The sequence below is a fragment of the Harpia harpyja genome, chromosome 16 (assembly GCF_026419915.1).
Source record: "Harpia harpyja isolate bHarHar1 chromosome 16, bHarHar1 primary haplotype, whole genome shotgun sequence".
Lineage (NCBI taxonomy): Eukaryota > Metazoa > Chordata > Aves > Accipitriformes > Accipitridae > Harpia > Harpia harpyja.
This window is the reverse complement of record NC_068955.1, coordinates 16,550,141-16,577,680: the sequence shown is the minus strand read 5'-3', so window position 1 is coordinate 16,577,680 and position 27,540 is coordinate 16,550,141. Positions and strand designations below refer to the sequence as shown.

General features: G+C 38.4%; 2 protein-coding genes, 1 long non-coding RNA gene and 2 other non-coding genes across 12 annotated transcripts in view; 4 read left to right on the top strand and 1 right to left on the bottom strand.

Annotated features, from left to right (window-relative positions):
• Positions 1 to 6,363, top strand: part of CARS1 (cysteinyl-tRNA synthetase 1) — a 37,108-nt gene extending 30,745 nt beyond the window's left edge. For 2 of the 3 annotated variants that reach the window (XM_052810749.1, XM_052810750.1), the window contains 5 exons: positions 422 to 502; positions 887 to 954; positions 2,323 to 2,382; positions 3,628 to 3,711; positions 4,809 to 6,363. In XM_052810749.1, the coding sequence (XP_052666709.1) occupies positions 422 to 502; positions 887 to 954; positions 2,323 to 2,382; positions 3,628 to 3,711; positions 4,809 to 4,943 (428 nt within the window). In that variant the 3' untranslated portion in view covers positions 4,944 to 6,363. Of the gene's footprint in view, positions 1 to 421; positions 503 to 886; positions 1,005 to 2,322; positions 2,383 to 3,627; positions 3,712 to 4,808 lie in introns of all 3 variants that reach the window. The other variant, XR_008238665.1, reaches the window with a different exon arrangement.
• Positions 6,364 to 7,705: 1,342 nt separating this feature from the next.
• LOC128152469 (uncharacterized) lies at positions 7,706 to 11,695 on the bottom strand. The gene is made up of 3 exons (XR_008238666.1): positions 11,349 to 11,695; positions 10,314 to 10,464; positions 7,706 to 7,846 (listed from the first exon to the last, which is right to left on the bottom strand). It is a non-coding gene; the product is annotated as an uncharacterized LOC128152469 (long non-coding RNA).
• A 460-nt stretch (positions 11,696 to 12,155) lies between these two features.
• Positions 12,156 to 27,540, top strand: part of NAP1L4 (nucleosome assembly protein 1 like 4) — a 30,126-nt gene continuing 14,741 nt past the window's right edge. For 5 of the 6 annotated variants that reach the window (XR_008238656.1, XR_008238657.1, XM_052810677.1 and 2 more), the window contains exons 1-10: positions 12,156 to 12,283; positions 14,143 to 14,183; positions 16,358 to 16,389; positions 17,670 to 17,731; positions 19,277 to 19,376; positions 20,327 to 20,468; positions 20,573 to 20,659; positions 22,223 to 22,348; positions 23,118 to 23,189; positions 27,034 to 27,173. Coding sequence is in view for 4 of the 6 variants with exons in the window: in XM_052810677.1 (XP_052666637.1) it covers positions 16,376 to 16,389; positions 17,670 to 17,731; positions 19,277 to 19,376; positions 20,327 to 20,468; positions 20,573 to 20,659; positions 22,223 to 22,348; positions 23,118 to 23,189; positions 27,034 to 27,173 (743 nt within the window). In the remaining 2 variants the exon portion in view is untranslated. The remainder of the gene's footprint in view (positions 12,284 to 14,142; positions 14,184 to 16,357; positions 16,390 to 17,669; positions 17,732 to 19,276; positions 19,377 to 20,326; positions 20,469 to 20,572; positions 20,660 to 22,222; positions 22,349 to 23,117; positions 23,190 to 27,033; positions 27,174 to 27,540) is intronic. The other variant, XM_052810676.1, reaches the window with a different exon arrangement.
• Positions 20,880 to 21,007, top strand: LOC128153163 (small nucleolar RNA SNORA54). The gene has a single exon (XR_008238859.1). It is a non-coding gene; the product is annotated as a small nucleolar RNA SNORA54 (small nucleolar RNA).
• Positions 24,438 to 24,558, top strand: LOC128153164 (small nucleolar RNA SNORA54). Its single transcript, XR_008238860.1, has one exon. It is a non-coding gene; the product is annotated as a small nucleolar RNA SNORA54 (small nucleolar RNA).

The following is a 27,540-nucleotide window of genomic DNA, read 5'->3' as shown; positions in this document are numbered from 1 at the left end:
ACAGGCTATGTTATTTTGTGATTTTTCTAAAATAGGGTTCTTAACGCTTCTTACTGGAAATCCTACAGCAACCATTAGGATCTTCCTGAGTCATATACCCTTCCACTATACCCTGGCAGAATCATTCCATCATTTCTGAATTGCCTTGGATTTTCTTTCTGTTCTCCTTCAGGAACAATGAGGGTATCTTGGAAGAAATTTATGAATTTCAAGTCCCTGCAAAGAAACATGCTGATTCTCTTTGTAGCTGAAAGAAGGCAGTACCTCCTTAAAAGGTTTATCACTTTAAAACAAAAGAACTTTCTCTGGCCTATGTGAGAGAATGGCAATTTCTTAATTGCATTTAAATATCTATGTAGCAGGACAGAAGTATACTTTCACCAAATCTTACTTCACTAAAAGTATTTTTCATGCTCTGTAGTAACTGAAGTGCTGCAGTTGAGTGATGCTCTTCGAGATGACATCCTTCCTGAACTTGGTGTTCGATTTGAAGATCATGAAGGTACCCAATTATGTCTTGCAACTTTGTAGGTAGCTGTTTTTATAATCTTACTATTTTCATAAGAAGTGGGAAAACAACCTGTCAAGTCTAATCTGGAATAATCCAACAAACTCAAGGACTGTAAAACTATAGCATATCATATTTGTGATGTATGAATATATGTTATAGAACTGTATATTGGAGTATATGTATAGAATATAAAAATGTACATTGCAATCTTTTTGATATTTTTGTATAGCACCTAATATCTTAATCACTTTTGATAAGTTGCTCAGTTGTATTTGCATTCAGCTTGCAAAAAGAAAACATTTATCATAGGGTAAATACATTTATCTTTGACTGTTCGAGCATTGGAAACTCATTCATCTGTTTTTGCTTCTTTAGGACTTCCAACTGTGGTTAAATTAGTGGATAAGGACACGTTATTGAAAGAAAGAGAAGAAAAGAAAAAGGTTATTATTTTAAGCATTCTATTTTTTTAAAATTTAAAGTAATGTGTAAGGTATGGATACTTTTACATGGCTTTGATAACTTGTAAGAAAAATCTTAACAGACTAGCAACAAGGAAAATAACAAGAGAATTGATACTAAAATTTGAGTGTGTTCAGGAAAAGAATTTTTGAAACAGTAGCTTCTTGAAAATTTTGTATGGGACCTAATGAATACCTCTAAGGTTTTTTGTTTGTTTGTTTTTTAAGATCTTCATATAATTAAGGGATGTTGAGTATTGCATGTATACTTCTTATCTCTCTGGAAGAACAATTCCAATGAGAAGCTAATTCGTAATTTTTTTGTCTGTAGAAATGAAGTTGACATTTTCCATAGAACTAGACTGTATTTATCTGATATGTGACAACAAAATGCACTGGCTAAATCTTAATTAATGTAGTATGGATGAGTGAGATATTCAGGGTGTGGGGGCAAGAATTCACGTTACTATATTAAAGAATATGAATTCTAATTCACATGCACAAGGCCTGTACTGAAACCCTCCTTTTGGCACTTCCTAGCATTAATATTTGACTTTGTAACATTTAAAAGTAACTTTCATATGTCTGTCTTCAGTTTTAACAAATAATAAAATTCCATCATGACTAGAAATGTTTGGAAGAACTTTCCACCATTTCTCCTTCCATGTAGATGTTTTTTAGAAAAGGGAGAAGTAAAATGTAGTTTCAGCCAATTCCAGATGTTTTCATCAAAAAGACATTTGAAGGCAGTTTGTATATAGCTGCTGGGTGGAACCTGCAGCTAGAGTACATTTTCCCTGGAAGCAATATTATATTCAGTACTGGCAAAACCCTTGGAGAACTGATAGGTCTCTCCTAGCAAGTGCCAGATGAGATTTTTATTTTTTTTTCAAGTTTCATAAGTTGGCTAAATTTGGATAGTTGTTTCCCTAGGAACATCAAGGGATACAACTGCTTCTTGAGAAACTGTAATGTCTTCACAGTTTGAGGCAAGAGCTTAAAATACCAGCAAAAATAAGGTCTTTTTTTAAAGTCATTTGCAAAACATTCTTCCCAGTGAAATGGCAGGACCATTTCTTTCGCAGGCTTTGTAGATATTCTTTTGTATGTATACACTTTGCATGCAAAATGCATTCTGAACAGTTAAAACTGTTTCACTGTGAATAAAAGCACATGAAATCAAAGTCGTACAGTGGGAAGTATCAGACAATCCTAATTATAAGGCATGGTGTTTTTGCTGCAGGTTGTGCTGTAATTAGATATCCAGGGGAGCTAGCTGGCTCAGATTTGTAGAAAACAACCAGATTAAACAGTCAGTTACCTTTTACTCATTAACATTGCCTTTCTTAGATTGAAGAAGAGAAAAAAAGGAAGAAAGAAGAAGCAGCCAGGAAAAAGCAACAGCAGGAAGTAAGTGTTCAGATCCTTTTAATCTGTTCTTGAAGAAAAGCGTTAGCAGCAATAGTCCTGTGCAGGAAAGATTACATTAGACCACAGGCTCTCTGCCCGGCCTTAACTGGGCCTCCATTTATTTTTTTTTGTCTACAATTTCCTGCTCAGAATGACTTTGGCCTGCAGTTCAGGTTTGAATTTTCAGCTCCTATTATAGAGAAGGCATCTTTGAAAACACAACTAAAGGCTGCAAAAGCTTCTTAGAAGAACTTGTAGCACTATAGAGAGTATTACTTCCTTAATTGCCAAAGTAGTATCTTACATGCCTGTTAGAGAAGATTTTGCTTGTGTCATTTATTATTTTCTTGCCTTTCCAGTATTGTAGGTATTTGTGAAAACTTTTTTTTCTCTTTAAGAATTCACCTGTTCCCTATGATTGAACTCTGAAATGTAGTGTTTTGTAAAAACATGTTTTATCTCTTACAGTTGGAATTGAGATAGCTCAAAGGTTTTAGGCTTTGGATGAGGAGTAGACAGCCAGAGGAGATGAACTCGTAAGAAAAGATTGTTTGCCATGCTGATGACTCTAGCAGTACAGGAAATGCGTTGTTGGGTTAAAAGAGGATATAAACTTTTAGAGAGCACCATGTACAGAGAGAAAATGAGATAAATAGCATTTATCATCCACAAATTCCAAGTAGCTTTTTGCATTCTTTCAAAAAGGCGATTCCCTCGCATTGGGCATAAATTACTTGGAATGGGCTCTGAGATGTTGTTGTTTACAGATAAGTGAAAGTTCATTTTATTTTCAGTGCAATTACTTGCATCCTGATCCTGCTGTGACCTGCATAGAAACCTGTGCTTGTCAGCAGGAAACTGTTGATAAAGGTGGTTCCCTTTGCAGTGAGTTAACTCCTGAATATTCTTTAATCATAGCAACTATTCACTTTATGTTTATACCTAAAACACTAAGGAACCAAATTAGCAAAAATCAGTATATAAGTGAGTTATTCTGAGTTCCTGCAATACATATATTTTATTAAGTGGTTCTCTACAGATTTAAAACACTTCCCCCCCTCCACCCCCCGGACAAGCACAGCTAAGACTTGTTGAGTTGTTTCTCACTGAAAATTTCTTTTCACATGATAAACAATAGTGAATTAAATGCTCTTTGATTTGCAAATTATAGTCCACTTTTCCTTTTGCATATGTGACAGGTTGTCAGTAATTAACTGTGATGTTAATGCATGTTTTATATTACAGGCAGCAAAACTGGCAAAAATGAAGATTCCACCACATGAAATGTTTAAATCAGAACATGACAAATATTCCGTGTTTGATGAAAATGTAAGAGACTTTTCTTTAGATAGGGAGTGGCTTTCCTTCCCCAGTTGTATATACTCACTTGTATATGTACGTAGCTTATCTCGTTCCAAAACCTCCAGGGCAGTGCTATTAACGTAGTGAGAGGAGGGAAGGAGAGAAAGAAAAGGTGATATATTAATTTTATTGCAAATACCTTGCATTGGGGAGCAAGGTTCTCTAACCGTTAGCCGTAATTGCAAGGGTATTTTCATTGTACATTGGTCTCCTTTGGCCCTTCTCATCGCAGAGCAAAATTCCCTGTAGATATTGTGGGTAGGAACATATATAATGTTTGTTCACAGATTTATTACCCTGTTGCAAGGCAAGGAATTCACTTGCAAGTACAAACTCCCCAACTCTGCCAGAACTGATGTTTTTCAGAGAGGTCCTGTGCTTCTTTTTTGTTTCTGCCCACTGTTTTGGTCTCTCCTGGCAAAGGATCTCTGAAGGGGCTGCTCTTGATTGTTCCCCTTGAGGATAAAAGGTGTTACTTGGAAAACATAAAGCACTGTTCCTTCAGTGCTTGATCTGGGACATTGATCCTGCTTCTACCTGTCCTCTTCACCTGCACAAATTCAGGTCCTGGGGGCAAGTAAGAATGGAGAGTGTAAATATTGGTAAATACCCCTGCAAGCCAAGAAGAATGTCCATAAAAACTCTGATCATACTTTCTCCATTGAGAACACAAATCTCTTACTGCTTTTGCTTTAAGCCTTGGATTCAATATGCTGGTATGATTAAAAGTGGTCTCTTAACCATCTGTTCAGCAATTAGTCATTATTCTCTTAACTATAACCATCTAGAAGATAGTTGTCAAAGTTTCCCTTACTTAGCACAGGACAGAAAATAAATACACCCTTTGCCCCTTCATTAACTGGGAAAGGAACACACACAAGTAGTCAAAGTTAGTTGTCAAACTTCTAGGTGACTAAAATTAGCCAAGATGCACCCCATCCTGAGAGCCTGTCATTATGACATTATCACTCTTACTAAAACACGATTACATAAGGAGCAAAAGCAGTCCAAGAATTTATCTTAAATACTCTTTTTTTTTTTTTTTTTCTTTTTAAATATTTCAGGGATTTCCCACCCATGATACAGAGGGCAAAGAACTCAGCAAAGGACAAATTAAGAAGCTAAAGAAACTTTATGAAACCCAAGAAAAGCTATACAAGGAGTATCTACAAATGGTTCAGAATGGAAGTGCAAATTGAAAACAACAGGACTCTTTTTTAGAAGGCGAGTTCTGGGTCACCATTGAAGAAGTGAGCATATACTGATGCTCAAATTTCTGTTTACACTTTCTATTATGTGCAAAGTAAAAATCCTGTTTACGTGGATTAATAATGTCATCTGGAAAGTCAATAAAAATCCATTCTTAAAAAAAGCCAACCTGTAAGAAGTTTCTTCGCAACAATGGTAGCAGGTTGAATGGTTGCCAGTTCTATTTGGGAAGGTGCTGCTCAGTCAGCAAATCCACATAAGAATTCTTGTTTATTATAGCTGTCCAGGCTTTCGTTAATTTGTCCTGCATACTGATCTCCTCTCTAAGACCCACTGTAGCTTGCATTCTGGAATATGTCAGAGTCAGCAAAATTTACTACCAAGTGGGAGCTGAGTAATTTGTCCCACAGTAAGAACAGCATTTTCCAGATGACTTTAGTATCTTTACATAAGCAGGAAAAGTGGGTAGTTCCACTATGATACTTACTCTAGCTGCTGTTACTAAAAACTCTCATAAGTATACCCAGAACACTTTGCATGGTAGAAGCTAACAGTCCCTTTGTTGCAAAAGGGAACAGATCGTCTTTGCTCAACCTGCAGTTGCAATCAAGTGGGTGAGTAAAAGGCAAATGCACCTGTATTGAACAAACAGGTGGGAAGGACATGAACGGTGGAGGGTGGTGCGTTCTTGGAGCTATCCCTCCAAGGAAACAGGAGTGCTGCCGAAGTACCTGATTATCCAAAGTACTCAGTACCTAACTACCTGTTCAGAGCCACGGGAAATTAATAGAGGTTTCTAACTGAGATACAGTTTGTGGATTGGTTTGCAATTAGGAAATACAGCTATACATTGCTCATTATTCAAGACTGATGTTTTTAACATGACAATTTAACCCTGAGTAAATAATCTTTCTGATGTAGTACGGTCACATTATGTCTGCAAGGACAGTTCTCTATTCTTGCCTAATAATGCACTTCGCTGGCAGTAGCTACTAAATGAAATTAAGTTAATGAAATCCTAAAAAAATCTCACCTACTTCACAACTGCATATAACAGCTAAGTGTCCGATATGCAGAAATATGCAGAACTATATTCATCAAGTATTCTTAAGCCCCAAGGTGACTTGCAGAAGGTCATACTGTGACACCTGTGTTCTCTTAACTCTTAGGCTCATGCTATAACCAGTAGGCTATGTTCCTTTCCTTAATTAAGAGTTAAAACATCTTTGCTTTATATTTTTATATTTATATTCCTCCTTCTGAGGAATGAACATATTTGGAGTAACAGAAAGGTCTAGTAGGGTGTTTTTCTAGTTTGTCTGTATTTGCCTTTGAAAACATATGGGATGTTAAGGTCAGTAAAGAACATGCATCTTGTATGCAGAAAATAAAATCTGTTGTGAAGTAGAAGTTGTATGTGACCTTTGTATATTGGGGAGAATATAGAGCTTATCTTTATTCCACAACCATCTTTTTGAAATGTGGTTTACAGAGCTTTTCCTTTAGCTTGCTATTACTGATCTAATTCATCTTGCATTCAGTATTTGATTATTCTGCTAATTTCTAATTAATTGTATAAATGCATGTTTAAACTGTACTTCAAACGGCCAGCCACAGCAACGAGGGCAACTTCTCTATCCTTTGGTCTGTGAACAGAAGAGGATCAGTTGCATTTTACACCATTCTTGATTCTAACCCCCTTCAACATTATCAGCTCATCGTTTTCTTCCCAGCATGCTCCCCCAAGACACATGTGCACTCAGGATATCCATGAAGGGATGGGATGTGCCTAGGCTGCTTCCGAAGTTGCTACTTAATTTCAAATAGTGACAGTAATTTGCTTACAGAAATTCTTTTTTGGTGATCCAAATTAGCACTTGCTTAAAGCTAGTTAGTATATAACTACGGAGAAGATGCTGTTAATCCATTGCTGTCCTGGATTGTAGTTTAAGACATCTCCATGATAACATCCTGGCTTTTGCCCCCACACACTGGTTTTTCTCCTCCTGCTATGTTTTTAGTAGAACTTCATCCAATTCCATGATTTAGCTACTACCTCTATGTAGAAGAATTTTTTAAAAAATGCCCTTTTCCCTTCTCAAATGCTTAAATTTGTTTCTGGGACAACTCTCCTTGCATAGATCTTAGGAGCATTTCAGACTCACATTCTCCAAAGGTTATTTTCCAGTCTTTCTGTATGCTTCCTGCATACATACACTGCTTCCTCCCTCAGTATTTTTTTTTTTTAATTTATGGTTAGTCATGTCAGATAAGGGTCTCTGCTTATTTACTGCCCCATTAAGGTGTTACTCTACCTGTAAAATTATTTAGCTCATGCTTCCCATTTCTGCGTTTTGTCTGATTGTCAATTTAATTGTTTTAAGCTAAGACTATTAGAAAGAATCCTTATCTAAAACATCAGTGCTGTTAAAGTCATCTTTCTCTTCTGCTACAGAGTAACAGCATTCCTGTCTTTGAATTCTCTTTGAACACAAACAAAAGTCTCCTAAAGTCAACTGGATTCTTTTCATATACATCATAAGGATCAGAGCCTTTGAAATCCTCTCCTCTTCAGGCTCACCTTGTGTCTTGGGTGATCATTGTTCTTCCACACAGCTACTTATTCTCCCCTGCTTTTTATAGTGCTTTGCTATCTAGTTCATGCATTTTCAAAGTTGCCTTCTTCAAGCAAGCTTGTCACTTGACTCCTCCAGCATTAAAGCCCTCAAAACCTTCCCATACTTTAACTTTTCTCCCCATACTTGAACTGGTCTTCCAGTTGCAATTTTCTCTTCCTGTCTGTTTCAGCTGTCCTCGGAAGTCAGCGTTGTCAGCAAGGAAGATGTCTGCTTCATGAAGCAGCTGTGAGTTAGTTGACAGGCATAAGTATTTTCTATTAAAAAAAAAGCACACAAATCAGCAACTCCTCCTGTAAAGAAGCTGCTAAAATATTTTTACCTTATCACACAAACAGGAAGTTAATTCATTCTCTCTAAATAAAATCAGACTTTTGCCCATATTTTGAGTTCCTTTTTTTTCCAAAAGCAGCAGGATAATAAAAACAATGACCTTGGCAAAGAGTCAAAAAAAATAGACTGAAGTCTCCTAGAATTTGTAACAAAAAACAAGCTCCAGAGCTACTCCAAATCAGTTACTTCTATCCTCTTTGCAGCCACAATTTAGCAAAAAAATAACAGTATGCGTGAAGTCCTTGTGAAGGAAGACTTGCTGGCAAACAAAGAATGCTGCAGCCAGGCTTGGATGCAAACTGTTCAAGGTGACTTTTTTGGTGAAGGTGTGCCAATTGACCTGTGCAGATCACTGAAACAAACAGCACAATACCTCTTCCCTGGCAATCCATCAAGGTGGCATTTAAGTGAATTCCACTGCACTTGCTTAGTGAGAATGACCTGGCAACCAGGAGAAGAGAATGCAACAGCAATGGTCTGCATTCAGTGTCTTAGTCACCTGTCTCTCTGAGCAAGGAAAAGGGAGAGGACAGACTCCACAGTATTTTAATTTTTTTTTTTATTTTAAAATGTGCACATATGCATAGACACGCTCAGGGAATCCAATCTGGAATGTGATTTTCTAAGCATTATGAAAATCCCCATGGCAAAATCTTGGAATTTTAAAATATATTCATTTTCTGGAACACAGACCTTGTGTTGGTCTGTACAACATGGAGCTTTTTATTTCTCACCTATCAAAGAATTTATTCAGAGATGGCAAGGCAAGGTAGAAGCGTGGTGTTTCTGTTTTTAATGGCACCCTTGGCTGAAGGCCAAACTCGGCTTCAGCAAATTTTGTTTCTGTCTTTTGCTCGGAGTGTGCCTTTCAGCCTTCTAATGAGAATATTCACATTAATGTCAAATATGAGTACTGGTCCACTAAAGAGAACAAGTTCATCACTCAGTTTGTTCAGATACTGGTAGAAAAATCTGTGAATTGTTCAACGTGGTCTTATTGCCACCAGTCTTTTCAAAGACTTTAATGAGTGCCTAATTACATTTATGATACTCTCCTTGACCTCTTTATGCTAACGTTTGTATTTGCTGTCTACTGTTCCAGGAAACCACTGATGCATTTTAAGCGTGCAAATAAGCAAATCTCTGCCACATACAGTATGTACCTTCAGCTGCTTTTTCTACATTTTAAGCTAATTTTAAACATTTTCAGGTGGTGGTAGTTGTACCAACCTCTTTAATTACACAATTTCTACCACACAAATACGAAAAGCAATTTTTAGTCCTCTGTGATTTCACAGAGCAATTTCTATACAGGACACTGTACTACATGCATAGTATTTAACATGTCTCCTGATATGGAACAAATTAATTAAGAAGCACATTAGCTATTTAGTACCAAGACTCCACTTAGCAATGATCAAAGTTTTTCCTCCCCCTCCAGAAAAAGTCATTGATGAACTTAGTCTTATCTCTCAAATTAGGCTGTGAATGTCTGGCATCTCACTAAGTGACAGCAGTTCCCATTAATACCCACCCAAGGGCAGAAGACACAGATATTTTAATGCCAGTTACAGATCTCAGCCTAAGCTTTCTCTCCAGTGTCTAGTGCATCTGTTCGGCAGCTCTGCCATAATCCCTTCTCTCAGGTTTGGTTCTCCAAGCTCTTGTATGCTAGGCTGGGTGTTTAAATCAAGCCAGGGTGATTCAGCAAATATCTTTTTGCAGCTCTCTGCAGGGTAGAAGCACCTGACAGCAAGATGACTCCACAGATTGTGCCTTATCCACAGTCCTAAAGTCTACCACCGTGCTACAAGAGGTTAGACAACAGTCAGCAAAAATCCCTCATTGATCATGGGAGATTAATGCCTTGGGAGAGGGGCACTAAAAATCCCAAGTACATAAGGTAATTGAAATGTGTGTTTACTTTGATATACATCAGTGGAGGAAGAGAGCCAAGTACTTCTAGCACTCTGACCTGTTTCAAGGCTTTAATAATTGGTCCAGAAGAAACCAAATCTACTTTTACAAGACCATCCTAATTTTAAATTAATTCAGGGTTTGCAGCATTTATGAGAACTGCATTAAGAAGACAGCAACTAGTGCAGAGGGACAAACTCTACACATGCCACAGAAGATGCAGTAGTGCAACAAATAGTCTGAACAGGGCTGCAGTGTATTCCTGCAACAGCAGAAAGGTGCAGCTAGATCACATACTCAAACAAGACCTCCTACATCTTCATAGGAGACAAAGTTTGGAGTTTGTACTCCAAACGTCTTCTGGGTGGAAAGGAGAAATAGCTTTTAACAAAATGGAGATTGACAGAAAAAGCTTAAAAGAATACTTGACAGCTATGAACCAGGAGCAAGAACAAAAGCATGGAGTAAGAATACCTTCAGGTAAATCCTCCTTTCAGAGTTCATTATGCTCTTCTTTGGAAGACTGAGAATTAAGTGTAGTCACTACCATGAATAAAGTTGTCCCAAATGAATAAAGTTGTCCCAAAATAAGAATTCATGGAAATATGAGGAGGCTGTTAACCTGCTGATGTTAGAAAAAGGACTGGTTTGGAGAAACAGGGAAAGGGAGCCAGAAGCAAAAGAAGTGGAAGAACAACCTTCCACTGAGCATATTCTCTGGCCCACCAAATCTGCTTGTTTGTGCAGCTGACTCTACAACATTCCTGCAGTTCTTTAGCTGTTTGAATGCAATTCAAAATTATCTCATTCTTTAATTACAGTATTGCTACCTATTTAACTAATGATTCCTGTTATTCCTGTCACTGAAGTTCCTACAATAACTGAATTAATCCAACATTAATGTATTGATTAGTTGTTAATTAATAAAATATTGGTCTCCTCATTTCCAAATTTTAATTTTGCCAGTGAAAGGATTGTGATGATAAACCCTAGTTGTTAATTACTGAAATCCAAGACTAAGTTGCAGACGTGGAGAAAACTTTTTTTAGAACAAGGGAATCCACTGACACAGTAAAGGGTTAGAGGTTTTTCCTATTGAGTGAAAGATTATTAAAACTCTTTAAGTGGCCACAGATGCTGAAATTGCACTGTTCTTAACACCATGCTACACAGCATCTGCTGCTTACAAACTGCCATACAGACAGAAGCAACGCTGTTAGGGGTTTTTATGTTGGTTTTCTTTTTTGGAAAGGAAGAGGAAATTATGTCCGTATCTAGACTAGGAAACAATGGTGGAAAGGCTATCAGCTCCATTTTCAAACCAGTGCTCCATCTGAAACACCAAGAAGGGCTTTTTTTTTTTTTTTTAAATAGTAAGCACTCAGCTCTTTGATTTACCTTTCAACTTTTAAAGTTTAGTCTCATCCATGCAGATGATGCACAGAGAGGTTCCTAAAACCATGATGGCATTATTAATGCAACTAACCGCAACCCCTCAAACACACGTACGTGTATCTGCTAGGACAGTAAACCTTGCGCTGCGGGCAGGCTACTGAGCAGAAGATGGGCGTTGCTAAGTCTGTCGTTGCTGCTGAAGAAACTGGAAAGCAGCACCACGTTTTAAAAGCCAGCTACAGGACGTCTTAGAAACTGCATTTCCCAGCCCTCAGCACGGATTATCTTAACGACAAACGGAAAGCAAGGCAGAAGCGCACTGCGTGCGAGTCAGGGATGCGGCAGCCATCGGCCCTCGGCGCCCCACACGCACGCTCAGCCCGCCTCCGCCTCCAACCTGCAACGCACGCCGAGCCGGCAGCGCCCGGCCACGCAGCCCCAGCCCTCCCCTGCCGCCGCCGCCGCCGCCCGGACAGCCGCAGCCCGGCCTCGAGCAAACCGCTCACGCCGCAGGAGCCGCGGCGCCGCCGGGGTGGTTAAAGGACGCCCCGGCGCCGCACGAACAGCTGGAGGTCACCCCGCCCGGCCCTCCCCGGCGCGCTTCGAGAGCGCGGCCTACAAAGCGGTAACCGCTGCCAGGCAGCCGCCGCCATGTTGCCGCCCACCCCTCTCGCGCAGCCTCTGCCGCTTTAAGGACGAAGGCACGAGCCGCCCCCCCCCCCAGCATCACGCGCTCTGCCCGCGCGCCGCCAGCTCCGCGCGCACATCCCCCAGCCCCCCCCCCCGCCCCCACCCACCCCGCGGTTCCCCGCTCGCTCTTTGATTGGCTGAGCGCCGCGCCGTCGGATAGTCAACATGGCCCGCGTGCGGCGCGGCGGCTGTGGCGCTGCCAGGGCCAATCGGCGGCGTCTTTGCTGAGGGAGGCGCCCGCGCTTCGGCCAATAGGAGGGGGCTTTCTTGGCGGCGGCGCAGCCCGAGTGAGCCTGCGAGGAGCCGAGCGGCTGTCGCTGCTGCCTCTGCGGGCGTGAGGGGACGCGGGGCGCGGGCAGGTGAGGGCGCGGCGGGGCCGCGGCCATGAGCTCCGGCCTTCGGGCGGCGGGTGACCGGTGGGGCTGGCGGAGGGCCCGAGCTTGCCGGCGCGACCGCAGCGCGTGCGGCGGCCGTTAGGGCCTGCTCCGGGGTGGAGCTCGGTGGTGGTGGGGGCCGCCTGGAGCCGCCTGGCGGAGAGGGGCGGGCCCGGCCCGGTCAGGCACCATTTTAAGGCTGGCTTGAGAAGTTTGGACTGAGAGGAAAGGGGGGAGTCTGCGTTGGTCTGAGTCTGGCCGAGGGGGGACGGAGCGGTTCCGGCCACATGTATGGCCGCTCTCGCCCGCCCCGGGGAGCCTGGCAGCGAGCCCTCCCTTCCCCCGCCCTCCTGGGGGAAGTGGGGGAGGAAGAGGGTGGGAGGGCTGTTGTTTATGGTGAACTGTTTTTCCGTCTCACTCCCGCCGCGGTGCTTGGGTTGAGTCAAACCCTTAGCCGCTTAGGTCAGGCGCGATTCTTTCGTTTGATCTCATCCACCATCTGGTGTCGTCCCCCGTCCCTTCCCGTCCCCCCCACGTGGTGTGGTACTTTGGGGGCTCAGTTTTTACTTTCGAGGTCCCCGTCTCTTATAGCGAGGGCCTGTTTAAAATTTTCGCTGATGCTACGATTATTTACTTCATATAGTATCGGTGTTTGTAGGATTTGTCTGACTCCATTCCTGTAACATCTGCTTATGAGGCTTCAAAATAAAAAGGTAGAGAAGTATGTAAGTTATAGGTGAAACCAGAACCACTAGCCAAATTCTTATAAAGTCGTCTGTAACCACAATAGTGTTCCCTCAAGAAAACTTCCAAGATGAGCGTAAGTATTGCTAATGTTCAGGGCTTGTGGAACAGGTTAATGAGTTTCTTCTCTCAACAAGTTTTTCATTATTGCTTCTAATTTTCCTTACAAAAAGTATCAGACTATTATGTTTGTGGTTTCCCACAGAGTTGCATCCCAGCAGCTCTAAAACGGAAGTCATAACTTTACCTTCTGATTTGTCGTAGTTACAAAAAATGGTAACAGTTGTGGGTAGAAGTCTTCCTGTGAGTTCAGGAGTCCAGTATTTTCCTGCTTTGTATTCTAGTTGTGTTTAGAAGGTTTGTACAACAAGACATAGGCTTTTTTAAAAAAAAAAAAAAGGCAGAGCAGAGCAAATTTATCCTGTGTACACTTCTATTTATGAATATGTCTTGCCATTAAATGTACAGACTTTTCCTTTAAGGTTGCATCCTTCAGGATATTAGTTGTCCTTATAATGAACTTTTGCTATCTTGGTGTGCATCCAGTTTACAGTTTCCTGCTGTTTTAAGTGACCAAGGGTGTGTGACATTTGTGCTAGACAAATTGCATCAGCCTGCTTTGTGGGACAAGTGGGTGATGTAGTCCCCTCTTTCCACAAAGCTTCATGTCTGCATTAGTCATTTGAAAACAGTGAACTGTCCAGAAGAAAGAAGATATTAATTTGGCCTCTTATTGGTGGTGGTAAGGATAATAACAATACCTTATACTATTATTTTCTTGGAGTTCTGATAGCTTTTTCAGGTCCTGATTGTCTGTAAACTGAGCTCCCTCGCTTGGAAAATAACTAAGGCAATAAATACGAAAGCTCAGTGCTTTGCTAGTGTACTTTTTCAGCTAGGTGTGCATTCAACTTTGTTCCTCTAAAATCACCTTGTTCTCCCCTCCTCTGCCTTCACCAGCTTTTACTGAACAGTTTTGTTAGTACCTCTGCAACAGTTAAGTCATTGGAAGACAGCTGTAATGCAGCTGGGAATAACTATCTGTTTTGTTAGAAAGCTGCTTCTAATTATTTATTTATATACTTCTTTTTACCTTTTAGCTGCCCAAGGAACAACTTTGAGGAGCGAAACAAGCCTTAAAGTATGTATTTGCACCAGGGAATGGTGTCTTTTTTCTTTGTTGTTGTTGTTGTTTCTTGTTACTTAGGTGAATGCCTTTTGTGAGAACATGCCCAATTCATGTCTGCTCCAGTGGAGGTTAATTCAACTGCTATTTAAAAATTATTCAAGTTATGGGAACTTTATTCCATGATTTCCAAACACGAATGAGGATGGAATGAGAATCTTGTCTTCCCTCAGCAGGGTTGAGAAGTAGTTCCCTGCAGGAAATACAGCACAAACAACTGAGCAGAAGAATTTGTATGTGGAGTGGATTTTTTCCATTAGCTTTGTCACTGGGCCTAGGTTGGAAGACACAAGTCTTTGAGGCTGATTTTTAAGTAATGCGAGTCTGCATTTTTAGTTGCTTACTATTGCTTCCCCTAATAGTGAGTAGGATCATATAACTTGTTGGCTGAACTCTGATATTTGGTCAATTTGCTATGTCTTACCTTTTTAATCTTATCTTTTTTTTTTCCTGCCTTCTGTCTGCTATGGAAGGAAGGACTCATATATGCTCATTTATTTGTTCAGCTGTAAGATAGTAAAACTCTTCCATTTTGCTTTAGCGGATGGTTGCTGTCATTGCCACTTTCTCATGTTATGTTTAAGGCAAGATTAAGTGTTTGCAAATAAGTATGCCTGGGTTGCTGAAACAGACCTAGTCTACAAGAAGCCCCTTTTGTTTGTTTCTGGACTTAATCTATAGGGTGGGCTCATATGCTTTTTTGGTAGATGTTAAGCAACTTTACTTCCTGTGGAATAATATGAAGTATACTCTTAGTACTTTTACAAATGAACAAAGGTTTTCAACTCTATTTAAAGTGGTTGTGAAAGTGTTGCTTTTCTAGCTTAGAGCAGGAATCCGCATTTTCCAGATTGGAGAGTGCATGTGATCTCTGGGCCCCCTGCTCTGGCTGCCACTCAAGATGTCATTAGCACTTAGGTTCTTCTTTGGTAGCCCTGTGTTGGAAGCTGGGCTAAAGATCAGCCTGCTTGTAAGAAATCAGACCTGTTGACTCTCATGAATGATGGAAAGTACATTTTAGTCTAAATTTGACTGGCAGACTAACATCTGCTTTCTTGAAAGCTTGATAGTGGAAAATGCCACCTATGCTTTTGTATGGTATGTAGCGATTACTTGGATTTGTGATGAACTGTTTAGAATGGGGGGAAAAATCCCCCAACCTGTATTACTAAAATAGATGTACAGGCTTGGATGTTTCACCCCAGTAAAGAAATAACAGCAAATTAAGTTAGGCAGTCTGGCTCCCTCTGATTTCTCAGGGAGCTAATTTACATCTTGGGGGCTGGGGTAGTTGAGCTAAACTTGGTTCTAATCATTGCTAATACCAAGACTTCAACTTCTATGTTTCCTCTTTGTTTTCTCACTCCTGATAAATGAATTCAAGGCAAATCTTTATATAGGGGATTCTGCCTTCATAGCTGCTGTCAAAACCCCTTCTTTTGGTAAATAATTTTCTCTCCTTCCTTCAGTGTTTTGCTTCTTTTTATCTAGCAGCAGTTTTAGGTTGTCATTCAGTATAGTGCAGCAGAAGCAGCTGTTCACAAAAATAGCCTCGATTAGACAGGCAAGTGAGGCATATTTTTCTGCTCAGGTGACATAAGAAAAAAGTAATTCTGAAGTTGTTGTAATTCATTTGAACTTTCATTGTTTTCAGATCAGGCATAGTAATATAGTATATGCAGAGATTAAAAATTAATTATTTACTGTGATACTGTCAAGGAATTAGAAAATTATATATCTTCCTCTTTGGCTTGATTTTTTTTTTTTTTTTTAATAGAATGCAGAGCTAGTTTAGGAAACTGTGACACTTGTCTTCAGACTGAAGACTTATGATCTGGTAGAACTGGATTAGCATCTGGAATACTTAACAGAAAAAATAAGTTGAAAAGGGTTAAATGAAAGCACCTAACAGACTGTTTAAAAACTGTGAGCAAGTTTCAGTTTGGTTTGGGTATTATGGCAGCTATTCACTTTACTGTAAGAGATTATGCGTGATGAATACCTTAGCAGAACCAGAAGCTGTTAATTTATGTTGAGGTTTTAAGCAATGACCTGTTCTATTTTCATCTTCTGTTGAGGTAAACAAATCTCTATTAAAATATTTTCAAACACTGTATTTCAAATTGCAGGTGGATACAGGCACACAGATGGCAGATAACAGGTATGTTGGACTGTTTTCTTGAAAATAAACCAAGGTAGTTAGAGCTGACTGTATATGTGGTCTTCTGTGGGAGAGTATTTTTTTACCTATGAAGAATGGATTACCAAACATGGATAAGAATAAAATGGTAATATTTTCTCTAACTAGACTGTGTTTCCTTACAGCAAGGATAAAATGCTCATTTGCTACAGAAGCTGAGATTGTAGTGTATTGGATAAGAATTACTCTATTCTTGGATTAACATAATTGGTGTTGTCTTGATTCAGTTTTCAGTGTTTAAGTGCTCTAAGGACTGGAAGAGAACACTGATCCTCAGCATTTCTCTGATCTGTGTGACTTAAGCATGCAAAAGGCAGTGTTTTATTTTCTAGAGTTAATAGCGTTTTTGGAACAAACAACAGTGGTGTTAAACTGGTGTAAACAGATACGTGATGCTGGTCTTTTGAGGCTTGCAGCACACCAGGGTAAGCTGGATAAGCTAGTCTATCTGGTAACTAATAATACCCATTTGCATATATGATATCTTTTCTCTTTTTGTATCTGAGTTAGGGTTAATTTCAGCTATACCCACTCTGTATTTTGTGACCTATAAACTGGCAGGGAACATAAGGAATGCTTGCTGGCTGTTGACTCATTCTGGGCCCTCTCTTTCTCCAGCACAGGAAGTGTGATGGAAGAAGACATTGCAGCAGGGAGATGGGGAGGACAGGGTCATCTCTTTTTTGAGTAGAAGTGAATGTTTTTACTATTAATCAAAACAATTTGATCTAGAAGTTTGAAATGAAGAGCTTTGATCTCTTGTTTATCTTCTTTTCTTACTTGTGTCCTTTCTCGTGTTTTTCTTCATCACTTGTACTAAAAGGGTATCTTGTATTTTCACTTGTGAGTAATAACATTTTCCTGTCCAGAGTGACCCAGTACAGCTCAAAGGCCAGCCATTCACTTAATGAGATTAATTTACCTGTCAGCGTTTTTTGTTTTGGGGTTTTTGTGTGTTGTCTGGTGGGCTTTTTGTGGTTGGTGGGTGGTCTTTTTTGGGGTTTTTTTGTTTGGTTTTTTTGCCTTTCCTTTGTATCCTGTCCATCTTAGAACTAGTTTCATATCCAAACTTCCAAGTTTTCAGAAACTTGAAGACAGAAATACATGTCTTTTAGTGGCATACTTGTTTACTATAGGACAAGTTTTATAAACACTGAAAATTCTGAATATTTTTGTCCTTAAATATTAACATTTTTGTAGTGTGATACCTTTTTAATATGTTACATTTTCAATTCTCTTAGTAAAACAGAAGATACTGCTTCAGATTCTGTGGAGGCTGCTAAAAATGCAAGCGACAAAAAAGGTAAGAAAAACATAGTAGAAGGTAACATTACAAAGGTGGACTAAGCCTATTGCCTTGTGTATTGAAGCTGCTTTAGCTACAGTTCCAAAACCTTTAAAGTCAAAGCTATGGATGTGTTCACTATTGAAAGCAAAGCAATGGTTTCTAGTCTAACTGTCTGGTTGCTGATGTTTTCCATGTTTATTGCAGCCAAGAGCAAAAATAAAGGCTGTATTTTTGTAACAGGGAAAGTATTTTTGCATATGTTGTGACTAGGATGCTTCACTATTGCGTGAAATAACGCACTAGACACTTGCAATAAGGCCTGTATAGACTAGTTTTTAACACGTAATCTTTATCAGCGTAATTATTCAAATGAGCCGTCCTGTATGTATGCCAGTTCTTTACTGTCTTGTTTGTAGGAAAATGCATCTTTATGATAAGTCCTCTGAGGTTTTTATTCTTCATTTGGAAGGTCTACAGATAACTGCTGAATAATGCTTTTCAAATTAATACTTCTGTGTGTGAAAAAGCTACAGTTCTATTGTTATTAACCTGAATGCTCAAATTTGTAAGTTATAGTGAAATATGTTTCACATATGTGGTCACTGAATGTTCTTTAGGTCTCACTTTTTTTTTTTAAGAAAGCCTTTGTGACTGGCAATTGGGAATTGCATATAAACTGGTAGACACCATTGAATAATTCTTATAGTCAAGTTGGATTAAGAAAAAACAAACCAAAAAAACCCCAAACAAACAACAAAAACAAACAATACACAAACCCACCTATATAAAAGCTTCATCAATTTAGTGTGTGCTATGCAATTTATTGTTTTTAATGTCTCGGGAGAAGAGCAGTGAGAAAGAATGGAAAGACTTGAAAAGCAAATGTCTTCCCGCTATCACCACCTGTGCAGTTATTAGTAAGGATTTTTAACTCCTAGCCAGAAGCATTTTATATCTGACCTCCTGTAAAAATAGTCTTCTCTGAACTGTTGTGAAGACTGTTTGAGGAGTCTTACAGATTGTAAAAGTATCTTGATATAAAAAATCAGTAGCTGTCAAGGAAATGGTCACAGTGCTGTGCTATGCTGCTTTGTTGTACAGTACACAAAGTTTTTATCAGTCTTTTTCAGGAGTCAGACTAACTGGAAAACACTTTTTAAAATGTCTTGGAAGTATAATTCAGTGGTTCTTCTCTTGCAAATTTATATGTGGCTTATAAGCTACTGCTAATATAGAGGGAGGATAGAGAAACTCCTGTTTTGCGCTTTCCTACATAAAAGGGAAGACAGGAAATTTGCTTATGTCATCAATGTACTACTTCTAAAAGCAAAGATTTGATATATTTGCAAAGAGAAATGTGCATTTTCTATCATTATCCAATTTTACCTTCTGAAATCTAGTACTGAAGTAGTTTTGCTTGAGTTATTAGTTTACTATAGTGGTGCTGTTTGAGATCTGGAAAATAGTGTTTTTACTGTGACTGCTGTGAGACACACAGTATGACAAAAGCACTATAAATATATTCAGATGTGTTTTAAAAGTGGTTTTCTGTCCTCATAGAAAAACTAGCAGACCAAGTGATGCAAAATCCGCAGGTCCTGGCAGCTCTACAGGAACGTCTTGACAACACAGTGCTTACTCCTTCAAGTTACATTGAAACGTAAGTACAGGGTGTAATAAAATTCTTGTAAGACTGAAAGCATAATAGAATGTTATTACTGTATAATTAAGGTAGGAAATTAGAACAAATGATTCACTAAGAAAAATGGTTGACTTAAACCATGATTCATAGTGGCCTACTTCTGGAAGGGAGAGTCAAGTTTAAGTTTACTTACACAAAATTGCAAGCAAAATTGTCCAGTTCAATATTTTCCTTGGCCGGTATTATTAGTTTGGTTAGAAATAACTGCCTTCCCCTCCCCTTTGTTTCCCTCCCTGACCCTTATTCTGTCAGGGCGTATGCTGCATTGATTGATGATTTCTATAAGATTGCTGTCCAGGATGTAGTGGAAAGTTCAGGATCTGTAAATCCCTAGTTTGAAGCTTAGTTTTATATTAACCGTAGAGTAGACTTAAACTTTAAAATTTTGCCTTTAGTAGATACTTGTGCTTTTTTTTTCTTGACTGGCAATAGCTGGTAGACCTCTTATTTAAAAAAAAAAAAAAAAAGTTCTTTTTACTTGACTATATATAAATGCTTACCTTAAATAATTTAAAGTACAGATAGGCAATGTGTACTTTTCTGAGTATGACCCATGAATCAAAACTTTCCCCTGTAGAATGCACAGTTCTTATTTTTCATAGATGGATCAGCACAACTCTAGTCTCAAAGTTTAGGTGTAAACAGAGGTATTAATTTCAGATCTCTGAACTACACAGAGAGGGTGATGGCCCCAGGGAATGGAACAGAAGATAACACCTTTGAGAACAACTTGAGTAGGAGAGGATTCTTTCAGCTTTTTGAAATAGGTTTTGAAGAAATATGTATGTTTGACATAAGCCTTTTATTTAAAAATCACATTTAGTTATAAGCAGCCTATTCCATAGTGATAAAGTTAAATAATGCTGAGGCAACTAGCTTTTAACCTTAAAGAATTGTTTGTTTTTCAGTTTACCAAAAGCAGTGAAAAGAAGAATTGATGCCTTGAAACAGCTCCAGGTGAAATGTGCCCATATAGAAGCTAAATTCTATGAAGAAGTACATGATTTAGAGAGAAAATATGCAGCACTCTATCAACCCCTTTTTGATAAGGTAGGAAGACTATGTATATAATCTTTGTCTCCTAGCTGAGTCAATTCTGTTTGCATATGTGCAATTTTACATCTTCAATTACATTCTTGATTTTTCTGACACAGAGAAGAGAGTTTATAAATGGGGAAGCTGAACCCACAGATGCAGAGTCAGAGTGGCACAGTGAAAATGAGGAAGAAGAAAAACTAGCTGTGAGTACAAGCTGGCTAATGAACTATAGATACATCGGATTTTCAGAATTAATTCCTGTACAGTGTTTTCCATTGAAAGACTCATCTTTTGGAAATAAAGGTTTTATCAGTAATGTGCTCTTGTGATGAATACACTGTTATGTCCAGTGAAAGCTTTTAAACTTTTAGTTTAGCCTTTTTTCAAGTTTATAACTTGAGTGAATTGAAGAGTTGCCTTTGTTTGCACTGTTCGTAACCTGTTAACAGTATCTTTCTGATAATGGGTTCCATTCCAGTGCTACATGATACCCCAAGATAATAGAAGTCTGGCTGTTTGTCTGCCTGTCCCCTTTATTTTGGGGGACATGATTAGCTTTCATTTCCATAAATACAGATTAGACACACATCACCTAGTCATAAAATGGAAAAAAACCTAATAAAATGTGTGCTGGCTAGTGGATTCCTACTTGTCTATTGAGTAGGAGCTATCTAGATTTATGAGGGATAATATAATCTGTAGGCTGCCTTTTAGTCTTATCATTTTTGGAGATGTATACTCGTGGCTTGCTGCTTTTTCTCAGAGAAGCGACCTACTTACAATGCTGTGTTTGCCATTCTGTCAGGTTTTCTTTGCACTTTTTTCTTGGCCCATTTTCCTTCAGTTTCCTTTGGACACTGTTCTGTATACAAAGCTAATTGTTGTCCTTGTTTTTACCGATCTCATGAGATTTAGCATGACACAGTACTCCATGTGCATAAGCAAAAAAAGGTTTGTTAGGCTTTGTGTAAATACAGCATTGACAGGCCATATTCCATGCAATTATAAGATGAGAAACATGTCTAGATGGCACGTAACTGCTGTTTCATATTCTTGGCTAGTCATAATCCAAGTAGCTGCTGTTCAGAAGATCTTATATATTTGCTGCTATCTAGTGGTATAAAAGGAAAGATGCAATACAACTAATTCAGACTGTGAATTTCCTGTTTTGGGGGGATGGAAAAGTGACTTAGTTATTCTTTTTTATAACATTGGACATCAGTTATGTATAGGGAATCTTGTATCACAAAAGATTAATAATTGAAGACAGTGTAATAATGAAAAATAACCATGAAAACCAGCTTTACCAAGTGTTCTGCAAAATTGGGAAGCTAGAACAGTATTTCAGAGGGCAAAGTTAAATTTTACATTTCTAGATGAAACGCTCTAAATGGCATATGAAGCCTCAGGAATGAGATGGATATAAATGTATTTATATTTTTTTCCTGTTTGTAGAAAGATAGAAATGCGTTTTAATTATTTCTGTTTGTCAAGTCAGTGAAACCGTCACTCGGTCTTTTAGTCTTTGTACAGAAGCATTCCCAATGATTTGAAAGTAAGTCTGAATTGAATGTATATATGTTTAGTTATGTAAATAAACCTTGTGTCTCTTAACTTCATTTACAGAGAAAAAACAGTGTAAATTTAAAATGTTCCTTAAACACAGCTTCAGAGATGGCAAATATTTTGTACATCTACCTCTGTTTATTAAATATATTAAGAAGTTGCAATTTCATTTCTTAAATGTTCCTGTATTTGTTTCACAGGGAGACCTGAAAAATGTGGTGGTAATAGAAGAAAAAGCAGAAGCAGCAGAGACAAATGTCAAAGGAATTCCAGACTTCTGGTTTACTATCTTTAGGAACGTAGATATGCTAAGTGAATTAGTACAGGTAAGTTTCTCCTCTGAAAATAATAACTTCTGTCATATGATAAATTAATTGCTACTTTTTCCAGTTAATAGTGAGTGTTTGTGGAATGTGTGTGAGAGACCAAATCTTTGAGTCTTCAGAATCCCTAATATGATTCCTGAAGATGCTTGAAAGGCTAATGATGGACAAGCAGAACAGCTGACCCAAACTGCTAAACACTATGTGGATTGTTTAAGACATGATCTTGTAACAATATTTGTAGGTACTAAAATGCAAGTTTGTGCTGCTTACAGCAGCTGTTTCCCCTGTAATTTTGTTAATTTAGTCCATAAAGGATTATTTTTGCAAGGATATTATAGGCATACTCATGGATTGGTTGAATTTGTGTTAAATAGCTTATGTAGTTTTGCCCTCAGTTATATTAATTGCTTTTAATGCTGTTAAGGAAGAATTCCCTGAAGCATATCTTTCTGTGAATCTCACCAGCAATAAATATTCTGAATGAAGTTACTTTATTTTCAGTAATGTTCATGCAGCCTAGCATGGTAGCAGCTTTATTACTGAAGATGAGGCCTAATGATTGAAAATTTGGCATGTGGTATTTGCAACTATGATTAAGAAATTCGGATCCGAATCTGAACTTTAGCTGAAATTGTTGAATAATTAGAAAGGTTCGTTCTTTCTTAAGAAGAGGTTGAACAGACAAGCTAGGTTAAAATTTCGTTCTTCTAAATATTGCCTTCTGAGTGGGAATTTCTTTTTTCTTTCTTTTTGTTTTTTTTCTTCTTAGGAATACGATGAACCAATCTTGAAACATCTGCAGGATATAAAAGTTAAGTTTTCTGAACCTGGACAGCCAATGGTGAGTTTTCTCTGTTTCTTGTGAGGGTTAGAGAAAGGAAGTGAACAGCATTTCAAAATTTTCATTCCGCTCTTTTTGGCTGGAATGTGTGTGTGTGGTTTCTTTCTAGGCTAATATTTTCATGCTTTGCCTTTTACAGATTTATCTTCAGCTTTCCTGACACTTTGCTCTTTCATCCTTAGCCTGGACATCTCTGACATCATTGTAGTTTCTACATTAAAATTCTGGCTCAATTCTGTCTAGTTTTCACTTTCTTTTTTTCCCTCAAATTCCGAATTAGCTACTCTTACTAATAAAGTTACATGTCTGCTTTTGGTTTGAAAGCGAATTGTGGAAAAAATTCTGGGTGCTACTTACTGTATTGAATACTTCATCAAAAGAAGAGATGTGACTTAGTAATATTAATCAAAAACAGTGATGATGGGTACTGTGCCTATTGAAAAGGATAGAAAAATTTATTAGATGGTCTTTTAAAAGTGTACCTAATGAGTAATTTTTAAAGTACAACTTTGCCTTTTTTTGGAAATTGTTTTCTTGTGTAAGTTCGGTGTACAGAAACAGATACTGTGTTTGTCGAACAGAAGTTGTTCTGTTGCTTATTTAATTCATGCAGATTGTACTTATTCCTTGAACTCTTTTTGAGGGGGAGGCAGGGAAAGGGATGCAATTTGAGCCTACGCATCCTTTCTTTAAACTTAATCCTTGTGGCTTTTTCCTTGCATTTGGTTTTTTGTTTTGTCTTATGGAGTTATAGTCTTCTAACAAAGTCTAAAATAAATGCAAGAAAAGCTTCATTGAAAAAACCATGTAAGAAAGATGGAAGGACTTTCTCAAAATACCTTTTAAAGACTAATAACATCTGAAACGAAGTTGTTTGTGGGGTTTTTTTTTGGTTGGTTTTTTTTAGTCCTCATTGTCTTTCTCCTATTAGTACCAAAACACTTGAGCTGGTAATAGCCAAGGCAGGTAGTGCGGACAGAGGAAAACGGGAATTAAATTCCTAAATATTGCTAGGGCTGAAGGAGAGGATATGAGTTTTATGAAGAAAATGAATTGTTTAAGGACAAAGTAAAATATTCCAGGAAGTTGGTTGTTTTTATCTTAAAACCATATCTATTCGGTGGCATTTGGATGATTTGGGAACAGTTGTTTTTGCCTACAGCATTTTTGTGTTCTCATTCAGCTTTGTTTTACAGTACCTTAAGTCGAAGAGAACTGCTCTTAAAACATCAATAGGTTTATCTTATCTTGCCCTGTTCATAACCCCTTGACAGCATATTTCTGTGAATAGGTTCCATTCCAGTGCTACATGAAATCCAATAATGGAAGGCTGACAAATTCCATCCCCCTTCTGTATTTGGAGACAAAAGGATGCATTACTAACTACTTAACTGAAACCAGTTATCCAGTTGTGTGCAACTGTCTTGTCTGAAATCTCTGGCTATTGACAGTTGGTGCAGCAGTGGTAGCTTTGTACTGTAAAAGTTCACATAACCAGTGTGTAATAAATACACTAATTCTGCTGGGGATTAGGTTTTGCCACTAAAAGAAATATGTGATAGTTAAGAATTTTCTGATGTACCGTTGACCCAAAGTGATTAACTGTAGATTCGGTCCTCCAAAAGTAGATTTACCTGGCTACAGTCATAGTGCTTCAAAGTCCTGTTTGCTGTAGCCTGTATATATAAACTTTTATCTGCATGAAGCATAAGTGATTCCCTTACTGTTTGCTTTTATTTATTTATAATCAGATGAATAAACTCACGTATGTTTGTATAAATAGAATTTCTACTTGTATATCTATTTGGACATGAGGATACTGAGCTAGCATATTCAGACTTGGATGATGCATCTGGGTATAACTTAAGTAGCTTAAAATAAGGAAGTTCTCTTTTTTTTTTTTAACTTCATGAGAACGTCTCATACTACAGGAAATATCTAGAAATACATGCTACAAAGGTAAGCTGATATCCAAAGCAAAGATGTCCAAATACAGACTGCTGGAAAGATTATTACAACACTTCAAATAGTATGTGAAACTTGAAGCTGTTTCTTATTGTCTCTTAATTAGCAGGTATAGAATGAAATACTGAAATGCAGTCTCTGCAGATATTTTTGTCTTGCTAGTCCTTGGGATCCTGCATGCTAAGTAGTGCCACTGGTTACCTATTTATAACCCCAGTGATGGTTTGTGGGATTATTTGGGTACAAGTGTTAGTCACTGGTAGTGCATAAGCTAAGTTTGTACTCTTGCCCTGAGCATGTTTGCCAGAGAGAGATTTGCCTTAGCTGAAGACACCCTCCAAACCGTACTAGCTGTCTTGAATTGCTTTAAAATGGAAGTAAAGCTGAAATAGGCTATGTGAAGCCAACACCGATATTCCAGTGCACATCTGGTTCCAAGTGGCTTCCTTTTCTTAAACTGTGAGCATGTGAGTTGGGAAGGCTGCTGTTGCTACCAGTCTCCATCACTCCTTGACCACTGTCTTTCCAGATTTCAGTCACGTGAGGAGATTCCTGGGGTCTTAGACTAAGGGGCCTTTGGGAGATGAGTGAGGGATAAATATCTTTGAACAGGCTGTTGTTCTCAGAGTTACTTATCCTGTCTGCACACGGTGGGCCTTCAAAAATAGAGGATGGCAAGGCAGACTTGAGTGATAACAGTCCATTTTCTGGCCTGAGTCTGAAGAGTGCCTGGGGAATCATATTCAAGGCTAGGGTTTTTGGCAGTTACCTGTTTTGTATGTGCACTAGGTCTAGTTGTTATGGCATATTGCTGGGGGAGTAAATAAAATATTTGAGGTAACTGTTAAGCATGCTGTGCCTGTGCAGTAGGTATGGTAGTGTTGGGGATTTTGACTTTGAACCCTTCTGTGTTGCTGAACTGATCTGCAGACCTTTTCCCCATTCAGGTAACTAAAGCGATGCTGCTGAAAACCTTTATTGTTTCCCCTGTTACGAGGCAGTTTGAATTTTGTTTTAGTTTTAAACAGTTCATAGTTGATCCTGAGTGCAAAGTGGGCATATATAGCCTTGTGCAAGCAGTTTTGAAAGCTTTACAGGTTTGAAAATTGCTGCATTGTGTATGCTGCAGTTTTCAATAACTGGAGCCTTTTGTTCTCAATCTAAGAAACTAAATTTCTGCAAACAATTTTCATGTGCCACAGGAGGCTCAAACATATGCAGAAACACCTGCTTCAGGCTGTAGCCTGTTAAGACATGTATAATTTTAGGCTTCAGTTTATGAAGCCAGTGTTCTTTTGTGGGATTTGCTATTATCAAATAGAAAAAACCCCTCTGGTTTGTGGTGGAGTGCACTGTTTAAATACAGGCTCCTGCAGTCTAAAATTTCTTTAATTAGAAATAAAGTCTGTTTCAGTCTCTTAAGATCATGACATTGAATGGTCAGAGTGTGAGGGAGTAACAGAACCTGGTGGTGTTACTCTGATGTTAGAATAAATTCAGAATAACAACTTTATCATCCCTAGTCAAAGGATGATGACTAGGCTTCCACAGAAATTGAAAGCAAGGCTTTTCTCAAAGTACTTATTTCTAAGGTTGCTTTTAAGACAGCAGTTCTGTATGTAACGGTGAATGAAATGTAGTAATTACCTGATTATAATTTGAATATTAATACTAGTCAGGGTTATTCTAGCTTCCTGTACGTTCAGAATTGGTTGACATTCTTAATTTTCTGCTTCTGCTGTAGTTTGAAAGATATGTTTGCCATCATATTCTTATTTTTTCCTGTATTCAGAGTTTGATTAATGGTAATTCTGCTGATGCACTATTTCAAAGATAAAAATCAGTGGTAACATAAAACTATAATCGAACTTTCTTCCAGTCTTTCTCATTAGAGTTCCACTTTGGGCCCAATGACTACTTTTCTAATTCAGTCCTGACAAAAACATACAAGATGAAGTCGGAACCGGACAAGACAGATCCCTTTTCATTTGAAGGACCTGAAATAGTTGATTGTGAGGGGTAAGGAAAGCTTGAAATTTGAAAAACCTTCAGAAGTAATAGTCTGTATTTTTCAGATGCTGTTTTGTCTTGCTGTGATAATGATTAATGAAGATAAAATAAAGCTTTTGCTGACTTAAAAACTAGGAATGTTTGTAGGGAGGATGATGATGACGATCTTAGCCTCAGCATGTAGAAGTAACAGATACATAGATATAGATACATTTTAACATAGTGTGCACCTTTCAAATTTAACAGGTTACTAATGAGATCCCAAGCCTTTTATTTCCAGAAAACCGGGTAAATTCATTTTAGTCATTACATTTCATAGGCCCCCATCCTCTGTCTGATGAGTAGCCTTAGACTCTCTTGGGCTCTTGCTCATCTC